Raw genomic sequence first — 22,296 nt, forward strand, 5'->3', positions numbered from 1 at the left:
TTCTTCAGCATACATAGCAAAATTCATTGTAGGAATTCCAACATCTAAAGTAAACATGCAGCCAACTCTACTTACTCTTGTAACCAACCTACACTTATCATTAAAGCCTTCTACAAAATAACCATTTGCATTAAATTGAACTTGCAACCCTTTCTCTACGATTTGACCAACAAACACTAAATTATTTGTGACACATGTAATACATCTAATAAACTCTTTGTCTAGCCATCATGTAAGAACAAGAGAATCTTTTCAATATGTGAAATTGGGCGGCATGAATCATCATATGTCTACACATAACCTAGATTTTGTAAATCTTGCATCTCTCCAAATCATTCAGTATGATCAGTCATACAATTGGATATACCTAAATTGATATACCAAATATCATCATTTGTTCCCTTTCCTGTAACAACATTTATCATATGCTACATAACAAATAGATGCTCATTATTGTTTTCATTCTATTGTGAAGATGATGCATAGTTTCCTTGTTGCAATTTACCGCTACGCATATCATCGTTCTTAGTATAACAATGGGCTGCAATATGACCAGTTTTGAAATAATAATGATAAATCACACCAAAATTTTTGAAACCTCTATTTTGATATGCACATCTTTCTCTAGAGCTCTCCTTGTCTCTACAATTTTCATAGCCTCATAAAACATGCATTTCACCAATTACTGATTTAACTTATTTTGTTGGTTATCACTAGCACATCCCATGCCATAGCCTCTTGAAGAGGATCTACCATGTCTCCTTCTTGAACTTGAGTAAAAGATTGGATCTGTTCACCACTTCTTTTAGATAATTCACCTTGTATATTGATCTCTTTGGTAATCATGAGAGAGAACAACTCATCAAAATCTAAAAATAGATTTCGTACATATATAGAAGTAGAAAATGATTTCTAAGCCTTCTCATTACTAATGCCACCTAAAGTAGATGAGACTGAATCATGATTATTAAGCATTACATCAATCACGCTGCCAAACCATCTACAATGCTCCTCACCTTCAAAACATACTCATTGATAGACATTTTCGCTTTCTTCAAATTATTCAACTCTTGAGTTGAATCTTTTGTGCCTTTGTATTTATTGAAAATATGTTCTCAAAATCTGTCCAAGCTACATGTGAAGTTTTTACATTTTTTATATATCCTAGCATAGTATTATCAATGACTATTAATAACCAATACATCATCTTTTTGTTCTTTGCATTCCATTCTTTCCACGCCTTTAATTCATCCATAGTTGTAGAGTAGAGTTACTTAGCTCTGACTCATTTTCTTCATTTGAAATAAATTTGTAAAGGTCTTTCCTAGTAAAAAAGTTTGTCGCACGAAACTTACATGATGGGTAGTTGTTCTTGTCCAACTTCTCAATAATAGGGTTTCAACAGTTCTTTGCCATTGTCACAAAAAAGATACAAAATAACAAGCAAGTCTTCAACCTTTCACAATAAGTGCACAATAATATACCAAGTAGTCTTTTTCACTGAGAATGCTTAACAATATATATAATCTGCAACCTATTTGGAGATAAAAATTATGTTTGCTTTTTGGCAACCACCTCAAAACTTACAGATTTGAAGTATGTAACCTATACATCCACTTTCAATTGACACAATCAAAATTGTAGTATGCTCTAAAATTATTATTCACAACATTATGCATCTAAAAAGGGCTCGAAACGGCCTTAGATGGCAAAAAAACCTGCTCAGCTTGTACACCAAATCTCACGGCAATCTAAGATTTGGTGTCAGAATATACAGTGCTCTACTCACACACCATATGTCATAGCAATATGAGATTTTTACTCTGCCCTAATTTTGATACCTCCACAAGCACTATATTAGAAAAAGAGTGGAAGAATGGGAGATCTTGTTACCCATTGCTTGATTGCTTGAATCCTTGCTTCTTCTCCTTTACTTCAGCCTTCAAATTCAGCCTCTCTTAGTGGTATCGCTCTAATACCATGTCAAGAATCGCATGGTGGGAAAACTTGCTTGAGTAGTTGCACCAAACACACACCATACACATAAGAGGAAGCTCAATCAAGGACACAAGAAGAGAGATGGAGGCCAAAATATTTTCTTGCTAGTGTCTTCTTCTTCTTCCATACACAATACAATGTACACAAAGTATAGATAAGATTCAACATAAAGGAAAGTGGTTTGCTAAGTCAAACAATACATAATTGTCTATACTAATCAACTGGCACTATAACTATACTAGATGTAGGTCGATGCAACAAACTAAATATAATAAGTGATAAGTTAGTGACCATGTGAGAATCATAATGACCATCGACGTGCTAAGTGTAGACATGTGGACCCATCTAGCTAGGCGGTCCATCTTCAATGTCTGCACATGTTCAGCTTGCCATCTCAACACTTTAATGATGAACAACAAGCTTTGAATCAAATTTAGATCTTAATTCATCATGCTCCTCAATTTGATTCTTTACTCCCACACTCTCGCTCTAATACCAATTGAAATGATTTAATATAAATATGCAACAAGAGGGAGATGGCACAAGATATGGAGGCTCAATCCATCATTTCCTTCTTTATCTTTACTCTTCTTAGCTCACAACTAGTATCTCCCAAAGTGGATAAATACTTTTGACTTAAGGAAACTTTACATAAAGTCTCTTTTTCATTTCATAATGAGTATCTCCCAATGTGGATAAATACTTTTGACTTAAGGACACTTTACATACAACCTCTTTTTCATTTCATACAAGCATAGGATATATCTTAACATATGAATTATTTCTCAATATCTTTAGCTTGGATGTTCTTGAGCCATCATATAACGGCATATTTTTCTTCTTTTTCAAGGTTTATGCACAGAAGGGTTATTGTCATCAAGAAGATTGTTATGAATTATTTCTCAATATCTTTAGCTTGGATGTTCTTGAGCCCTCATATAATTGTATATTTTTCTTATTTTTCAAGGTATATACACAGAAGGGTTATTGTCATCAAGAATATTGTTTATCATTTTATCGATCTCACCCTCAATTAAGGTAGTATCTACCTCAAGGGTCTCATTCTCTAACCCTCCAGAGATGCCTCCTCTAGAGGTTGCCCTTGTCGATCATTGGTGAATGATGCATTATCTCGACTTATAGCATCCACTTGCTACCTTCAAACATATCTCACTGGTTTGATAGATGTTCCATATTTGTGATAGCTCATCCTATGGTTCATGAACATTTTAGTTATAATCATTGATTAAGTATCCATAAATACTTCTCCATACAATGGAAAAAGTCATGAATCATATTGAAGACAAATTAACTTCTCTTGAGAGTTTATATAATTGGGAGGCATCAAACATTTCATAACACTCTATATCCTAAAAGGTTATGTGATGTTTTCATCTAATAGTTATATTGTACTTAGTGCATGGGCAAATGCATTCTTTGACTCATCCATCTTTCATTCATAAAATTGTATTAAGCCTCGTTCAAACTCAATGAGGGCATTGGTATATCTAAGTCAAAGTACAAAATGCTTAGTGTAAACTAAGCCTATGAACCCTACTCTTTAAGTTTATAGCATCATTACGCTCAACTTTCTTACAACTTTAAGTTTATGTGAGATGGGAATGTGCCATCACATAGCTTGAAGAAGCCATCATGTATATTTGGCATGTCTTTGGAGTGGATCTACTATAAGCATAAATGAGGATTTTTCTTATACATACCTACTCTAGGTGAGCTTTGATTCTATACATAGCCTAGCTACCATCCTTCATAACCTATTCTATCCTCCATGATCTTGGCCTCACTATACTAATCTTAGTTTTAATTATGCTCCTAATCATAACCCTAGTTATAAATTTTTTAAAGGGCCTTCATATTTCTATTCAAGAACTTTTAAAAGAATTTTTAATCATATTCCTAATCTTAATCATGTTTAGGAGTCTCACTTGAAAACATAAAATATATCATAGCCCTTATACAACTATCAATCTTTATGTTTTTCTTAAATATTCTAATTAATATTCATGTATTTTAATTGTAGTTTTACTTAGTATTAAATCACATGCGTTTAAAAGGATAAATCATGTGTCATACCTCACATCATAGGCTTGATGAAGATGTTGGCATTGAAGATGTGTTCTTTTGACCCCTTCACACCCCAAGTCTCTCTTCACTAGTATAGAGCCTATAAGAAAATGTATAATTAGCCTAAACTATGCATCGCTTTCTCAATCTCTCATCTCTCACCCTTTCTCACTCAAGATCACCCTATCTCACTCTCATTCACTCATTTTGTCGTACGCTCAAATTGTCCTTCTCTTAATCTATTTCTTATATCTACCCCTCTCCCCTTCCTCCCTACCCCTCCCCCCTCTGTCTAAGGTTCCCTCCCTTGTTCAACTATCTCTCTTGCCTTCTCTTTCATACATTCTAGACTAAAACAAAAATAAAAATGGTAAACAAAGCAAACATTGAAAGAAACATAGTAAGTATTAAATCTCTCCTCTTTTTTCTCTCTTGCATACAAACTAGATCAACATCAAAGAAATAATGGTGTAAAATAGTTTATATTGACATTTCTTCTTCTTTTCTCAAGCTTATATACTTACACACACTTCCTTCCTTGAGCTATAGCTCTCACAAGCATGGAAGCTAGGATCTAAAAAGAAAAAACCCTACCTAGAAGCCATGCCTTCTTTGCAAGAGTTTGAAAGAAACAGAATGGGTAGGAGAACTAATGCAAATTAGTGATAGGCAAGATACTCTTACCTCAACCTTTTTTTACATGCACATGTTTGTTCCCACTCTCAGTATGTTTTCATCTACAAACTACAAAGAAATGTAAAGTTTCAACATTATAGTATTTTTACTACATCAATACATGTGCCAAAAAATGCACCACTATTCATGTCAATATAAGGACTAGTATGTGTCTCTTTAGAAGTATCAGTATTTTTGTTGCTATGTATATCATAGTTTATAGCTGTGCTCATACTAGCACATATATTAGCACATATCTGACTATTATATCAACAAGCACATTTTCATGCAAATAGCATTAGAACCTAACATTGGAATATCCATCATCACTTGTAGTGGGTTCAACATAAGGGATTTTCAACATAAGGAGGTCAGTCATAAATATATGTATGTATCATGTGGGTTCAACATAAGGGGTTTTTAAAACACCATTTTTACACATTGTTTACATACAAAAGGGTCCCATATAAAAGGTTTACTTACATTTTGAATAGAAAAGGATTATGTTTTATTAAGAAAAAATTCACAGATAAGGATATTTATAAATAGGCCTTGAATGCATGTGATATAGATGTTATACATATAGTGAATTACTCACGATTGGGAATCTCCTTAAAACAAACATGCAACTTATTGAAAAAGTTTGTAACTATATTCCATTCTTTCAAGTTTACTTTGATAGTTCTTATAGTCATGCTAATGACATGACTTTCCCTTAAGGATCCTCGATATTCTCATATCATATACAAGTATACCAATCAACCTAGTAAGATCTAGGTTCAACAATGAATCACTTGTTTACAAAGTAGACGATCTAAAACATCAAAATATGTACCATAGCTTAAGCCTAACAATCAACCTCCCATGGTAACTCTAAAATGGCTTTAGTCAATTTGGTTAACTAAAGTTCAGAATTTATAAGATACCTTTGGGATAGAGTTTACAACATTGTATTGTATTGTAAGAATCTTGTTGCCTCTAAGTCATTTCATTATTTTAAATTATTGTCTAATACATTGACTTTTTATGAGTAGTTTTCCAAGTTCCACCACACTAAGTTCAAAGTCATGAGTATCAATGAGAACTTCTTAAATTGGGTTTCGCAACGGGGCAATAGAAGTCCCATTCGCAATGGAGGAAGGCCCATTATTTACTATGTGCTTCTTGGGGGGCACCATCCCAATCTTCAATTTTATAGATGTAAGATAGTTGGTCTAGCTCGTACAAGTTAGAACATCAATGATGATAGTAGATTTGTTGTATAGCTTACAAGCTGATCACGGGAATGTAGACGACGATGGAGATATATAGCACATTCTCTCTCTCTCTCTCTCTCTCTCTCTCTCTCTCTCTATATATATATATATATATATATATATATATATATATATATATATATATATATATATATATATATATATACACACACACTACTATCCTCTATATACTTTCTCTTTGTCTCTTCCTCTTTGTATGTCTCAACCCTCTATAGCTTTACTTTCTCTCACGCTCTATATCTCACTCCTCTATGTGTTTGTTTGTGTGCATATTGCTCCTTTCCCTCTCAATTATTATCCTCCTTATATACTCTCTCTCTTTGTCCCTTCCTCTCTCCCCTTTATCTCTCTTTTCTCTCACCCTCTATATCTCACTTCTCTCTCCCTCTCTTTTTCCTTTCTAGTAATTATCATTTTGGTTTTAGAAATATTATTCTCTCTCCCTCCCTCATTTCAATTGGGTTGAGCATGATCGTGTTCAAGAGAATGTAAGATAGGGGGGTTGGACAATGTGTGTCCTTTGAGTGTGAGACAGGGGTACACATGGTTGAGGGGTTGAAATAAAGAGAGTGAGGTGGTGGGTAAGTGAGGGAGGGGGCTTTCATGTGATGAAGTGTGAGTACCGGGAGTGAGGTGGTATGTGGAGAGGAAGCCTTGGTGTGGTTGTGATGCAATTTTAGTATGATGCTACTATCAAAAATGATACTTGGGTCTTATGTGATTTGTCTCTGACAATAAGGCCATTGTTACCAAGTGGGCTTATAAGTCAAAGTGCAAGCCAGTTGATAGCTTTGATCACTACAAAGCTAGACTTTTGGCAAAGATTTAAGCTCAACAACAAAAGGGCATTGATTTTGATGAGTCATTTATTCCCACTTTCTGTATGACAATTATTCATAGCATTTACCTCAGCAACTCATAATGGTTGATATTGGACATCAAATCTGCATTTTTAAGTGGTGATTTACATGAGAAAGTATATGCTTTTCAACCTCATGATTTGTGGAAAAGGGGTAATAAAACAAAGTGTGTAGATTGAAAAAGGATTTATATGGTCTGAAGCAAGCAATGTGGACTTGGTGTGAGAAGATATGTGCATACTTGACTAGATGTGGTTTTTAGAATAATCCAATGGGAATCACCTTATATATCAAATATGAGGGCAATATGCCTCTAATCGTTGTGATTTATGTCAATGATATGCTACTCATTGGTTTTGATGAGACACATATTCTTGACTTTGGGATTAGTTGAATTTAGTTTTTGATATATCAACTTTAGGCCTATTGCATCATTAATATCAATAGTACATTTAAGCAATGTAATGGGATACTACTTTGTGTCAAACAAAGTATATTGAGATATTATTGTAGAGATTTGGTCTTAAAGACTATAAGCCTATTTCTCATTATGAGGCCTAATATTTTGTTTGCAGTCTTATATGTTGAGTAAGTTTGTACAATATAGCCTAGGCATTAAGCATTGGTAGGCAGCAACACATGTATTTTGCAACTTGAGTGGTACTCAACTTAAGATGTTTTATTTCAAGGGGATATCATTAGCACCAAATTCACATTCTTTTTTGGATTCTGACTATAGATTCCATTTTTCAAGTGCTTTCCAACGATAGATTATGCGATATGGTTTTGAGAAACTTATGGGCATGTTATTCAGGTGCCACCTTTTTAGTATTCAAAAAATGAGAATTGGAAGATTCCCAAACTCACTAATATTGTGTTCTAGGATGGTTGTTACACTGTACTTGTACATCCTTAGGTAGTTTTAACTTCATGCTTAGTAGCTCATGCATATCATGGTTGAGCAAGAAGTAGCCCAATGTGGTACTTCTAATTGTGAGCTAAGTATAAGGCAACTTCTACAACTACAGTTGAGTGTGTTTGGCTCATATACCTATTGGCTAATTTCAATGTTGGACAATCATCTGCTACCATCTTCTTTATTGACAATCAGAGTGCATTGGTAGTTGCATGAAGTCTAGTGTTCCATGCACATACTAAGCACATTGAGGTGCATTATCATTGTGTCAAGGAGAGACTCTCTGCAATAGAGATTAACTTAGCCTTTGTGCCAACACAAAACAACCTTGTAGATCTTCTCACAAAAGCTTTGCCTTGTGAGAAGTTTGAAGCTTTTTGCAAAGCTTTAGACGTACTCTCATTTGTGGATTGATCTAGCCCACTAGGCATGACACTTTTCTATACATGAGTGCCATCTCTTATTCACTACATCACTCCTAGGGGGGATTTATTGCCATATCTTGGTAGTGATGTGAACACACTTCGGACCACGATGCACTTGTTTTCCTCATTGGGAGGTTTTTTCCCTTGGCCTTGTATATATACCTATTCACTTTTAGGACATACTTAGTCTCCTATAAATCTTCTCTAAGACTATTGATATATCTCAATACACTTTGAGTTGTGCACTCTCAAGCTTATTCTTCTTCAAGTTGTGTACTTGCGTTCATGCAACCCTAAATCCAATAGTTAACTATTAAAATGTTACTAGTTCTACGAGTTTCTTGTAATCTAAGTGAAGGCAAATTTGCCTCTTTAAAACAAATAGTTAATTAAGTTTAGCTTTCATAAAGAAAGCACTCCCCTTACTTTTAGAGTTTGGGCTCAAGATAGAGTGAGAAACATTCATGCATGGATTCACGAAAATATTCTTATTGGACCTTGGTTTCTCAAAGTACTTGAGTAGAGGACGAGATGAGGGAGAGGTTTGTAGAAAATCATCCTTAAGTACATATCATTGAGATGAGAAATCATTACTAGGATTTCCACTTGGCCCTTAGGAAAGCTAACTCTTTTTTAGTGTATCGAGTTAGGTAAACTAGTGCCTTAGAAAGACTTAATAAGAAACTTCGGCCACATCTCAACTCTCTCCTTTTTTACCCATTAGCTGTGAGAAAAAATCTGATGCACAAGAGCTAAGTTAGAACTTAAGAGTTCCTAATTGAAGCACTTGTTCGAAGGATGGTAAAAAACTTGCTTGTTTGTTGCCCTTGTGAGTGGCAAGAGATGGTGCTAGGGATATAAAAGAAGTAGGGTATTGAAGGGCATGCTGATTTTGTTTTTTCCCTTAGACTATGCTATGTTTCATTGGATTTGTAGGAGAGGGAGATTTGGTGGGGTGTGGTGTTGTACTATATCTGAAGGCGTATTTATTTATTATGACGAACTGTTGCCAAATAGAAATGCTTGAGGGTTTTGCATAATAAACTTGTTTTTTGGTGGGGGGGGGGGGGGGGGGGGGGAGGGGGAGGGGGGTTTGGCGGGACGCGGGGGATGGAGGTGCCGCGATTAGGAGGGGATTTTTGGGGAAAATAGGAATAAATGGATGAGAAAAGGGAATCGGTGGGTTCGGGAAGTTGAGGAAAAAGGAGAAAACCGGAAAGAAAATATACCTTTTTTGTCGTGTTACGGCCTCTCTCTCAAGGGCGGGCACGGCCGAGTTCGGCCGAGAGAGAGAGAGAGACTGTGGCGAGCCTTCAGCGCTTCTCTCTCTCTCTCTCTCTCTATTTAATTCCGCTTTCCGCATCAGAGGCGGCAGGTCTCTCTCTCTCTCTCTCTCTCTCTCTCTCTCTCTGCTTATTCAACCAGACACAAAGAAGAGACTGATCATGGCTGCGGCTGCTCATATCACGGCGCTCGACCTCTCGGCCTTCTCATCTTCCTCTTCTCCTTCTGCTTATTCGCTGCAGAGCTTGCGATCAGTGCTCCAATACAGCTCGCAACATGGGAGAGTATTATTCCCTTCATACGCGAGCAGAAGCGAGCTCTCCAATGGTATCTCTCTCTCTCTCTCTCTCTCTCTCTCTCTCTCTCTCTCTTATATTCTTAATTCTAACACCCTGCGCCCCTCCTCCTGCATCAGACCATCACCCGGTCACCCCTTCAACCGGCGGATCATCATCATCATCATCATCATCATCACCCAGTACCAGCAACAAGCAGCTGCTCTTCAACACTACTGGTACAGCTCCCACCAGTACTGCCTCTAACTATCAATACTCCTCCTCCATCACCACTCGCCCCGCTGCCCCCACGCATGCAGCAACCGGTAATAACCAGTACCATACATCACGTGCCAAATTCATTCACAATTGTATAACTCTGGCAGATTTCTTGATAATCCTCATTATACCGTTTTGGGCATGAGCTGCAATTAATTAATTCATGGGGGATGGATTGATCAATCTCTTAATTGCTCTGTTGTGCAGTAATTTGACTGTGATTTTTCTTTGCTCTCTCTCTAAATTATTCTATCAGCTGTCGCCGGCCTCGACGCCTCTCTCTACATCAACAATCCTTACGCCGTCGATGGATCGTCTGCTGCCGCAGCTGCCCTCCAAGCCGTCGCCTTGCCTCCCCTCGATAAGCCCCCGCCACCCCCCGGCCACCACGTAATTATCATCGCCGTTATCATGATCGGTAGTATACATTAATTAATCATTAATCCCATCAATCAATGTCCCTGATCACCTTAACAGATAAGTCTGCTGTAATTAAATTTGTCCTTAACCATCACCACCTACATTCACTATGTCTAGCCATTGGGAATTTACTTCCTTTTCACTAGTGTATGGTCTAGGCTCTAGTCCTTCCCGGTGCTCTATATTAGTTCATTGTCTATCCTTTATTATCTTTGATCTCCTAAAAGTAGATTCTACACACTCTTTCAATTGTTTGCCTATCTTACTTTGGAATTTGAGCTCTTAAAATAGTGCCCTTCCCATAATCCTATCACTATTCAAGGTCTCCTTTCTTTCAAGTCATCCATTACACATAACCAATGTTATTTCTTACTTACTTTAGTTGATCTTCACTACCATATTCCATAGTATCCATCCGCCACATTTAAAACTTTGGGAAAGTATGCCCCATTCTTCAACACTCACATACAAGAATTGACATTAACCTTATCTATGTTCTTCAATACTACATCTAACTTGATTGATTGAATCCTTAGCTCACAAACTAAAGGCGGCATCAAAATGTAAAACGAACTTACACATGGACTATGGGCAATCAAATGCATATATATAAGTTAATAATGCAGAAATCTATTTGAACTCAATACAAATTTATGCAACTACCATTAAGCACCAACAAATAATAATTTGCAACTACATGGCAATCGAGTACCATTAGATAAACACACTTTAGACTTGGCAACTACATAGCAATAAGTGTCAAATGTAGCATTCAATAAAGCATACAATAGTAACCCAATGAATGGTAGTAGTTTCACCATAGCAATAAATGCCAAATGTAGCATTCAATAAATCGTACAATAGTAACCCAATGAATGGTAGTAGTTTCACCATCGCTAATCGACTTATATTCACAAAACTAGCAAAATAATATTAAACGTTTGATACCCATGCTTTAGTGTTAGTTTCTCAAACCTCACCTTTGGGGAAATTTCTTTTATTAACAGGTTGGCTACGATGTTGGGAAAATGCAAGAATGGATTGAAACAATCAAAGGCATGTTTCAATCTATGAAGTTAGGTGAGATAACAATATCAGCATATGACACAGCTTGGGTGGCCATGGTGCCTTCTTTGGATGATTCTAGCAAACCACAATTCCCACAATGCGTTGATTGGATTCTAAAGAACCAACTTCCCGATGGATCATGGGGCGACAAAGAGATATTCTTGGCCTACGATAGAGTCTGTAGCACATTGGCCTGTGTGGTAGCTCTCAAAACTTGGAGCATGGGTGAAGCCAATATCAACAAAGGTGCATATGCATGACTACTATCAAAAATTGATTCAAAAATTTCAATTTTCCCACACTATTCAAAACATTGCATGGACTAACATAGAAAAATAAACATTTATTTTGCACATAAAGTTATAGCCATGTGGTACTAACTCTAAAACTATTACGATAAAAGTTAAATGGTACGTTCTTTTTCAAGTGCAACTATAGTGTGTGAGAGAGGTTTTATAAATGTATAAAGTAAATCTTGTCTCACTTTAGGCAACAACATGGTGAAAATACATATAAATTGTCCTACAAAATCCATATTGGTATTTGTTCAGTATGTGCTTTCTTTACTATACACAAATTGTCTTATATAAACAAAGTGATGCTTGTCTCATTATAAGCAACAAAATTAAACAAAGCTTGTACAACATATCTATAATTTGTAGTTGAATGGTTGTATATTGGAATGGATAAATGAGTCAAGCTTGTTTATACGTGTTTTCCTCATGTCAGGTTTGAAGTTCATACGAGGAAACATTGCAAACATGGAGGCAGAAGCGGATGATTATATGCCCATTGGATTTGAGGTGGTGTTCCCTCCACTCTTAGATGATGCAAAGGAGCTTGGCTTGGATCTCCCCTATGATGTGGATGCATTGAAAAGAATAAGAAGTGAGAGAGAAAATAAGCTCAAGAGGTGAGAAAATCATTACAAAAGTAAATGTGGCTTGAATAGACAATATGTTTTGCACAACTAACTCACTTCTATTATGCATGGCATAGTATACATAATCTTAGAGTTAGCATCATACCATTTTTTGGTTGTTAATAATTTAAAGCAAGATTGAATTGAGTCTCATTTGTGATCAATTAAAACAATACTTCCATTTAAGTTACCGATGATGTTCTGCTTTCTTTTTCAAACTCAGGATTCCTATGGAAGTGCTTCACAGCTATCCAACAACCTTGTTACACTCACTAGAAGGTCTTCACAAGATTGTGGATTGGAATAGGCTCCTAAAGTTGCAAGCCAAGAATGGCTCCTTCTTGTTTTCCCCAGCTTCTACAGCGTGTGCCTTGAAATACACAGGCGACAAGAAGTGTCTACAGTACCTAGAGTCATTGTTGAGCAAGTTCATTGATGCAGGTAAATCTACACATTGTTATTCTATTATAGAGACATTAGTAATATTAGCCTTGTTCTTTTGGATTGAAGCACTTGTGAAGTACTAAGGAGATATACGTTTATTAGGGCTTCAATCAAAAGGTAGAGGGAGGTACCAATGGTGATTTGGAAAGGACATGTAATGAGGAGACATGTTTTAGAGTTTAGGTGAAAGGTAAAAGGGAGGTATCATGAGGAGATATGGTGAGGGTTTTAAGTTTCAAGTAAAAGGTAAAAGGAGGTACTATGAGAAGATATGTTTAGGGTTGCAATGTTAAAGGTCAAAAGAGGTGCTAATGGCGATATGCAAAGGATATGTAATAAGGTTGTTCATTAAGCGGCTAAACATGATGCCGTACTCGAGGAGGAAAGCACTTGGTATTTAGACGAGTCTAATCAATCCTGATGGTTTTGGTGTAAAGAGCAAAAGCCATATGCTGGAGATGAGAGAGAGAGAGAGAGAGAGGGGAAGAATGCCTAGCTTTTTAGGGTACCGATGGTGAGTTAGACGTCGGCACTAGCTGAGTGGTATGATGTTGCAAAATATTCGAAGGAATGGGATGATGATTAATTACGACGATAGTCAAAAGGTTGGGGTGATGATGATTTGTGTGATAGCTGGATTAGAGATAATCGGATGGGATTAATTAGCGATGATAATGAAGGGGTTACGTGACATGGATGGATATGCAGTGCCGAATGTGTATCCGGTGGACATGTTCGAGCATTTGTGGGTGGTGGACCGATTGGAGAGGCTAGGAGTGTCACGCTACTTCAGAAAGGAGATCCGCCAGTGCCTCGACTATGTATACAGGTGCCTCTCTCTCCCTCTCTCTCTCTCTCTCTCTCAAGGTGTGCTAGTAGCTACCACCCTATGAGAGAGCGAGAATCAATCCATCAATCTCTCTCTCTCTCTCTCTCTCTCTCTCTCTCTCTATATATATATATATATATATATATAATCCGGAATCTCGGATATGTTTCCAAGTCACCTTTCCGTTGGTCCTACCACCCCCAAAGTCATTTCCTCTAAGAGTTGCACCAAACCCAAGTCTATTGGCTTTGAAGTGTATTAATTAAAACAAAGGTATCACAAGCACACTCTCATAAACTTAACCTCGACCGCACCACCCCCAACCACGAGAGCGGCTTTATTGCAACCATGCAACCATTTAGAGAGAGAGAGAGAGAGAGAGAGGAGTGAGAGAAAGGAGAGTCAATGAGAGAGAATACAAAACCTACCAATGAATGATCACTTGGTCATTTTAACTCTAGCTGTTTGTGGAGGTTCTTTATCAACTCCAAATGTTATTACATAAAAGTTAAGTGTAGTTAAGTAAATTATACATGCATTAAAAGATTTGATTACACTTACTTGTGCAAGTAGAATTTGCATAGGCATGTCCTCGCTCTAAACATGGGTGTCTGTGAACCAATTAAAAGCATACCCAAAAGAGCATTGTATATGTGTGTGAGCAAAAGTCCAAATCAAAAGAGCAACTTGCGAGGTGGCCCTACCCATTTTGTTGCCTTTTTGGTGGTCAAATGGAAATTCCAAACCAAAAAGCACATTGGGATCTAGGGACCTAAGGGACCCTACCAATTTTGTTGCCATTTTGGCGTCAAATGTGATAAGAAGATGCTCACATGCGTATGAAGCTCGAAAGCCCATTTTGTGCAGTTAGTTTTCGATTTTTGCTTTTGAAATGAGATCACATGAATCGAGTTTAAAAATCTACAATGTATACGTTTAAGGAAACTTGGAGTTGTTTATATCACATTAAAACTCAAAAGTTTCATCTTCTCTTTCTTTGCAACACCTCAAGGTGGTCATTTTCTTACAAATATATTGCATTCATAATCTAACTTGTACGAGAGTAGTTTAATTCAAGTAAAAATTTGGTGTACACATAAAGATCACCCTTAAATTACAGTTGGGAATTCTTCATATTTGGGGTATCAACATTACCAAGTATGTATATAAGGGGTTTGCATAGAGGGGCTTAAACACATGTGACAGGGGTAGCTTTTGCATAGTAACTACTAGAGAGTGGCACTTGGGTTTTAAGATTGATGGCCACCTATTAGGGTAGCTAAGGGAATGATCATAGTACACCTACTAAAAATTTCATGAATATGATGTATTATTAAAGAGGGTATTATATTTTGGAAATTTTCAACATTTGATAATATTATTGAAGAGGCTATTACCTTTTGAAAATTTTCATGACTTGATTATGAGTACATAGGCAAATATAAACTTAAATGAGTTTGATTAATTTGATTCTTTGCCTTTAGACCACTATGCACAATTAAGAACACATACTTTTGGAGTCTTTTCAAGGTGGCATTATAGTTTTTGGCTAGTAACTTGACACTTTCAAGGAATTCAATGGATTGAAAACTAAGCAAAGTTAACATATTCCTTTCTTTTGTCACATGACCCTATTTACAACACCAAGGTAAAAATTAGGGGCGACTTTTAGCCCAAAGGCTATTTTTCAGGGGTTTCCTTGGTCATCAAGCTAATTTTTAAGACTTGAAAACTCAAAAAAAGTAAAAAAATGTACATATTTACACCTAAAATTCACCCAAAAATAGCTCAAAAATAGGGTTTTCTCTTAACATTTGCATAATTGTCTAAACTCCACCATTGATTAGCCAAACATTCACCTACCTATCTATAAACTAAAAATCCCAAGGGTCCCTTATTTTTTTACCATGTTTACAACTCATTAGAGATGGATGTGTAGCCTACACTAAGTATGTATTCATACATGTGTATGCAAAGTTCTTAACATGTCCCTTTCTTTTGTCACGTGACCCTATTTACAACTCATAAGAGATGGATTTGTAGCCTACACCAAGTGTATATTCATGCATGTGCGCACTTGTGTACATGCACATGTATACCTACCAAAAATATATCAGGTGTACTCATGCATGTGTGTGTGCACTCATGCATGTGCACACACACACACACACACACACATGTATTCAAATGCTTTAAAATAGTGATCACCCCAAGTACACTATTGATGTGACTATAGATGGCATCAATTTCATAACAAGAACAAGAGAGGAGCACATTTATACTCCCAATAGCCAAAAAAAAAAAAACCTTTTTGAATCTTTCTATAGCACTTAAGCTTTCAATTCCCATTTGCCATTATAAGTATCCACTCTCATGCTTACCTTTTCTAGGTGATTTGAGCTTTTAAAAATTGGTGTTCTTCTTGTATAATCCTTTCCATATACTTTCATGTGGAAATAACATCCTCCAACTTTGAGGTTTGATTATAACTTATTTTCACTGCTTTTGACATGGAGGTAGATATTGGACCAAAGATGGTATCTCATGGGCAAGTGAGTCAAATGTGTATGATGTGGATGACACTGCTATGGGCTTTCGCCTCCTTCGACTTCATGGTTATGATGTCTCAGCAGGTACTCCTTTTTACAATATGAGTCTCTAAGGAAGCAATTTAAAACGATGCAAGTAATACTTAATTAAGGAGCTGCTCTAGGAAAATCTTGTTTTGATGAGAGGTTAGGATAAAATGATCATCATGTCTAATATGGTTGAGGCTATAAGGAAACAATCACCATGTATTTAAAAATAAATGAGTGCAGCTTCTTTAAAAATAATTCATAACACCAAAGAACCATTTGAAGCTATTTTTAGATGTATTCTAAAAAGCAAAATTTCAAAGCTTAAAACTGATCTAAAGTTTAAACCAATAAGCTCTATGAATGTGAATAAGAATTTAATTAGTAAATGAAAACAAGTTTTTGACTAACAAGAAAATATTTTTAAACACATATTAGAGGTTTCCTTAAATATCAATAAGTAATATGTTGACTTTATCTCTTGATAATAGATGTTTTCAAGCGATTCAAAAAGGAAGACCAATTTTTTTGCTTTGAAGGACAAACTAGCCAAGCCGTCACTGGCATGTATAATCTTTATAGAGCCTCTTACACTATGATACCAGGAGAAACCATTCTTCAAGAAGCACAAATCTTCACACAATCTTTCCTTGAGACCAAAAGAAGAAAGAATCAAATCCAAGACAAGTGGATCATTTCAAGAGGATTACAAGGAGAGGTTAGTGACTTTTTTGTTAATTACAACATCATAAGACTAACAGCAATTAAGTCAAACAACAATGCACATTCTATTCAACAAGCTACAAGATAGTTACCAACCTTTTTGGAAGTTTGCCATTTTGAATTAAGTTCAACAAGCGATCTACCATTTGTTTGTCATTGAAACTACATTACACTTCAAGTAGATTTGCACTGTATTATTACATCTTCAAAAGGTATAATATCTAGAGGTTTTGAGACCTATTATTTTCTTGAAGGTAGAGTATGCCCTCAACTACCCATGGCATGCAAGCCTTCCTCGAATTGAGACAAGGAACTATATTGATCACTATGGGGTGGATGATGTATGGATTGGCAAATCATTGTATAGGTAAATCACTAGATCTCTCTTTAGGTTAGTAATTACCATGTGCTCATTATTATCAAACTTGTTTTTTGTCTAGTTCTAATTATAAATTTATGAAAATAATTCTCTAAATGTATGTGCTAATTGTGCAAACCTTATAAAATATTACATATATATGCCAATTATAAAAGAGGTTTGTTACAACAAGAGAACAATAATTAAATAAAACAATAATCATTATGATAAATGTTTATACAATTGGATAGTTGATCCATTTGGAAGAACTATATTCTTTTATTCGGTCTTTAGAATGTAACAATGGAATATCATATTCTAAAAACATAGTGAATTAGAAGCTATTCAATTTTGTTGTGAATTTAATTTATGAATACAATTTTTAACTTGAAAACTCACTTGAAAGTTGAGATTCCTTTTCATTCACAAATTTCACAACATGCATGGTGTTTACAGGATGCCTGTTGTGAATAATGAAGCATTCTTGAATCTAGCCAAAGCAGACTTTAACTTATGTCAAACACTCCATCAAAAAGAAATCATGGAGCTTCAAAGGTGACTTTTAGAATTTTCTAATTAAGAGATTTTATGTTTTTGTGAAAGTTCCTTATACTTTGAAAGATAATGATCATCAATCATATGTTAAACTAATTACTTTTTTTCGATGACCTTATAGATGGTACAAAGATTGCCAATTTGATAAACTTATATTTGCTCGTCAAAAGCTTGTGGAGTGCTATTTTTCAGCAGCAGCTACAATGTTTGAACCAGAACTAGCCCCTGCTAGGTTAGTGTGGGCCAGATGTAGTGTGCTCACAACCATAATTGATGACTTCTTTGATGTTAAAGGATCCCTTAAGGAACTCACCGAATTCTTAATTGGAATAAAAAGGTATGTTCCCAAAGCTATTTCTTATGTTTGGAGCATAGAGAATGATATTTTGTTCAAATAATCATTATGAAAAATAAAGGAATACTTGGTCACAACTTGTTCTTGGGAGCATTTACTTTTTACTATTATGTAGCTTGTGTAAGTCTTATGATTTTGTGCACATGTATCAGCTCATCCATGTTGACTATGTATTTCATAAATTATTCACTCATCCAAAAAAACTACTTAAGAAATTGTGCAAGTAAAGCTAAATGCCCATTTTCCCTCATTTGTAGATGGGATCCAAGATTAATAGGAGGTTTCTCTCAAGACATGAAGATATTGTTTATGGGCTTGTACAACACTATGAATGCCATAAATCAAGAGGCTTTTGTTGCTCAAGGGTGTGACATTAGCTCTCATTTGCAAAAGGATGTAAGGCCACAAGATGCACCACTTATATAAATGTTTAGCATTTGTCATGTTTAGTTTTAGATTTACACTAACATTGTGTGCACACTTGTAGTGGGTAAGATGGATCACCAATATATGGGTTGAATCAAAGTGGACACAAACTCATTACACTCCATCAATGAGTGAATACATGGAGGTTGCCACACCTTCCATAGCGTTAGAGCCCATTTTGCAACCCACGTTATTTTTTATAGGTGAGAGAATATCAGATACAATCATCAAGCATAAGGATTATGCTTACATGATGGACTTGGTCAACAAACTGGGAAGGTTGAACAATGATATCCAAGGATACAAGGTTAGTATGATAGTCTAAAGCATGATATTACATTAAATTTATTGATATGCCTAATACAATTGTTGGAGGATTGTTTATTTTCAATAATATTTTCATTTTGAGTGCTTTCCAGAGGGAAACAAGCCAAGGGAAAATCTCTTGTATCAACATCTACCTCAAGGATAATCCTAAGTCAACTCCAAAGGAAGCTATCATTTACTTCCAAGATATGATTAAAACAACAATGACATTACTTATGGAGGAATACCTACGAGATACAGAGCTCCCAACCTCATGCAAGAAAATTCATCTCAACTTAGCAAGAATAATGAACTTCTTCTATAGTAGAACTGATGGATTCTCATCATTGACGGAGATGGTGCAACATGTAAATTCTATACTATATAGCAAAGTACCATAAAGCATTTTTGACCTACCATTTTCTTTGCCTTGTACAGTTTCTTCAATAGCTACCACTACCTTGTCACATTTGTAAAAAGTTTACATAGACTCACATTCATGAGGCAAATTTTTATCCAAAAAAAGAATATTATGAAATTCTCAATCGACTTTAAGAAGTGTTCATATTTGAGTTGGATCACAACATTAAAGAAAGAGTTGAGAAAATATATTAATGTTGATCATTTTCTTTTGCAAAGTAGGATGGTCAAGGCCCAATATGCATTTCCTATTTTTCATTCATACATTTACATAAGAATGCTAACATTACATATGGAAAGAATCAACATGTATCCAAGATAACCAACATGTATGATCAAAGCCCAACATAATCCATTTGCAAAAAGGGATACAATCATGTAAGGTAATTCTTAGTACAAATTTGACCTAGAAGGTAATAAAAATAAATCTAACTAACTTTTTCTCTAGCTAATAGCCAAGTTAACCTATTGAAAGAAAAACCAAATCCATCTACGAAACTCTAGACAAAACTAGCGGAGCTCTCAACAAGGAGCACCCAAGAGACAATCATACTAATAATCCAAGCTTATAATCCTAAGAGCCATAAACCCTTATATAGGCAAGGAAACACCTCGAGTACCCTTGGCCCATCTTCTCATCTCTAAGATAGTCTCTAAGCCCAAAAATAGTCTACTACAAACCATCACTTTCCCAAATATTTCATTATCCATGTCTTTTATAGATATGAGGGATAGGGAAGATACATAAGAGGATAGTAACAAACGAAGAAGTCTAACTCAAAAATAGGTAAGTGATGTGTAACAAGTGGGATACACACCGACTAGGGTTTAGACACCTAGTCACATTGACTAGGTATATATGGTGTAAGAGTCCTAGATTAAGGCAACCAGTTATTATCAAGAACATACTCTTCACCTTCATCTCCAGCTTCTATAACTTCCTCCCTCTTTCTCTCCTCTTCTAGTCTTATTTCCTCTTCTTCTTGCTCTCTTTCTCTCTCTTCAGCTCTTCTTCTCTCTTCTCTCAGCTTCATTCATTACAAGTGGTATAAGAGCTTTAGGCTTTGGTCCTTTTCTTGTTTCCCCTTTCTTCCTTTTCAAATCCCCAAAACCCTAGTTACTCAGCTTACAGGTACAGAGAGTAGGTACATGTACAACAAGAAGGAGTGCAGTCAACCTCAACTTTTTGGAGCAAGCAGGAGATATGGCTGGAGACTCTGACATATCTTGAGGTAAAATGGTTAAAATAGTAGGTCATCACTTCTTTTGAAATGCAAATTTTAGGGGTTCCAGACCAAGTATAGAGTTCTAGGAGTTGGAAGAGGGCAAAACCCCAGCTACTTTTCGCTCCATCCCTCCTTCTCTCTCCCTCCTGCAAGCTGCCATGGCTGCTAGCCCACACAACCTCTACAAACTTGCTCCAAACACCTCCCATTAGGGCCAAAAATGTTTCAAAAAAGGCACTTGTAAGAAAATGATTAAGTTGCTAATTAGTTGAGGTTTAGGAAGAATGAAACCTCTAAATTTGGTTGTCGAGATGTGATTAATGAGAGAATATTTGGTTCATTGAAGAGGTCAGTCATTAATTGCCCTCATCTTTTAATCCAGGTCAGGGGTCACCTTTTCGGCCGTTTTTGTCTTGGAACTTGAGAGATTTTGTATTTTCGAGATTTTTGCATGAAAATCGCATTTGTTTGCTCCCACGTTTTCTTTTTACACACTATTCTCTTTCGCCATTCTTTTTGTTGCACTTGCTTCCTATCACTGTGAGATTCTTGCTCGGTTCATTTGCTAAAATGTCTAGCAATACCTCTTCAAATAACACAGGCGCAAGCACACGTAAATACAAGCTAATTGTTCAGCTAGATCTGATTTACACATCTTCGAGAAGTATACATCATCGAGCATTGATAGATGAGATCGAAGCCAACAGGTTGCGAACACAAGGAATGAAGCATATAGATTTGTGGGTGGACGGAAATATTTATCCCAGGGATCCTTCTACAGGTAAACCACCTCCTTTTTTCAATGTCCATGACTATATAAGATATGTTGGAGAAGGTTACAATGGGATGCTTGGCTATTGTATGAGGTTATACTCTGCATCTTACACATATATAGCTCAAATGCACGAAATGAATAAAACACTAGAAACTGCACAAACAAATATTTTAGAGTTGACAAGTCAGATTGATGTTTTGAAATATGTTAACAAGTCATTGTAGGATAAGCTAACATGCTTGAGAGAAACTCTAGTAGGATTTAGAGAGAGGAAGAGATCATTAAAAAATATAACCAACTTGTGTGAGAGAGCAAAGAAAAGAAGACTAAATCTTACAAAGAAATATGTCTCTAACATATTAGGTATCAATATCTGAGAGAATGAGGAAAGAATCAAACTTTTGAAGGAAACCATGAATAAGAAAGATATTTTGAGGATTCTTAAGTCACCCGAAAATGCGGATTTGGGAGGTCCAACTCTCAAAGAGTTAGTGAAGGACTTAAAAGGCACGGTGAAAGCAAATGAAATTGTAGAAACGTGTGATACTGTGGGTATAAGTCGGAAAGGTTATCGTGCTATCTCTGGATTATGGTTTAAAAATCTTAGACGCAATAGGGTAATTGCATTTGGATTGCCTCGAGCCCTTGCAGTTTCGATTGCAAGAATTGCCATGAATTGCAAGATTCCACATGTTTTTGGAGAGTACATTCACATCGAAGGGTCTATGTCCTATGAAAAATTAAAAAAATGTAATTTTTTATTACAATGCATTTAACAATATATGGGTTGATCTAAAAAATGTGCAAATTGCAATAGTT

The 22,296-nt window shown here is 36.0% G+C and overlaps 1 protein-coding gene across 2 annotated transcripts; it reads left to right on the forward strand.

Annotated features, from left to right (window-relative positions):
* The first annotated feature begins 9,613 nt into the window (after window positions 1–9,613).
* Window positions 9,614–19,612, forward strand: LOC148017138 (copalyl diphosphate synthase 1-like). Of its 2 annotated transcripts, none has more exons than XM_087663057.1 (15): window positions 9,614–9,847; window positions 9,936–10,121; window positions 10,331–10,464; window positions 11,502–11,808; window positions 12,292–12,475; window positions 12,708–12,925; window positions 13,637–13,757; window positions 16,278–16,390; window positions 16,825–17,051; window positions 17,311–17,423; window positions 17,871–17,969; window positions 18,091–18,306; window positions 18,582–18,720; window positions 18,812–19,057; window positions 19,170–19,612. In XM_087663057.1, exons 1-15 carry the CDS (start codon window positions 9,682–9,684, stop codon window positions 19,455–19,457), a joined length of 2,757 nt encoding a protein of 918 aa, XP_087519183.1. In that variant the 5' UTR covers window positions 9,614–9,681; the 3' UTR covers window positions 19,458–19,612. The 2 variants fall into 2 exon arrangements, with proteins under 2 accessions (XP_087519183.1, XP_087519184.1); XM_087663058.1 differs by having other exon boundaries at window positions 9,936–10,034.
* Window positions 19,613–22,296: the final 2,684 nt, after the last annotated feature.

Source organism: Lygodium microphyllum, chromosome 22 (genome assembly GCF_053477565.2).
Source record: "Lygodium microphyllum isolate KBCC chromosome 22, Lygodium_microphyllum_v1.1.10, whole genome shotgun sequence".
Lineage (NCBI taxonomy): Eukaryota > Viridiplantae > Streptophyta > Polypodiopsida > Schizaeales > Lygodiaceae > Lygodium > Lygodium microphyllum.

What these genes read in the sequence shown, in the direction of transcription:
- LOC148017138 (XM_087663057.1), top strand. Translation starts at nt 9,682, where the DNA reads ATGGCTGCGGCTGCTCATATCACGGCGCTCGACCTCTCGGCCTTCTCA. An exon ending in TGGTTATGATGTCTCAGCAG is followed by an intron (nt 16,391 to 16,824) that starts GTACTCCTTTTT and finishes TCTTGATAATAG; the next exon opens with ATGTTTTCAAGCGATTCAAA. An exon ending in CAAGAGGATTACAAGGAGAG is followed by an intron (nt 17,052 to 17,310) that starts GTTAGTGACTTT and finishes ATTTTCTTGAAG; the next exon opens with GTAGAGTATGCCCTCAACTA.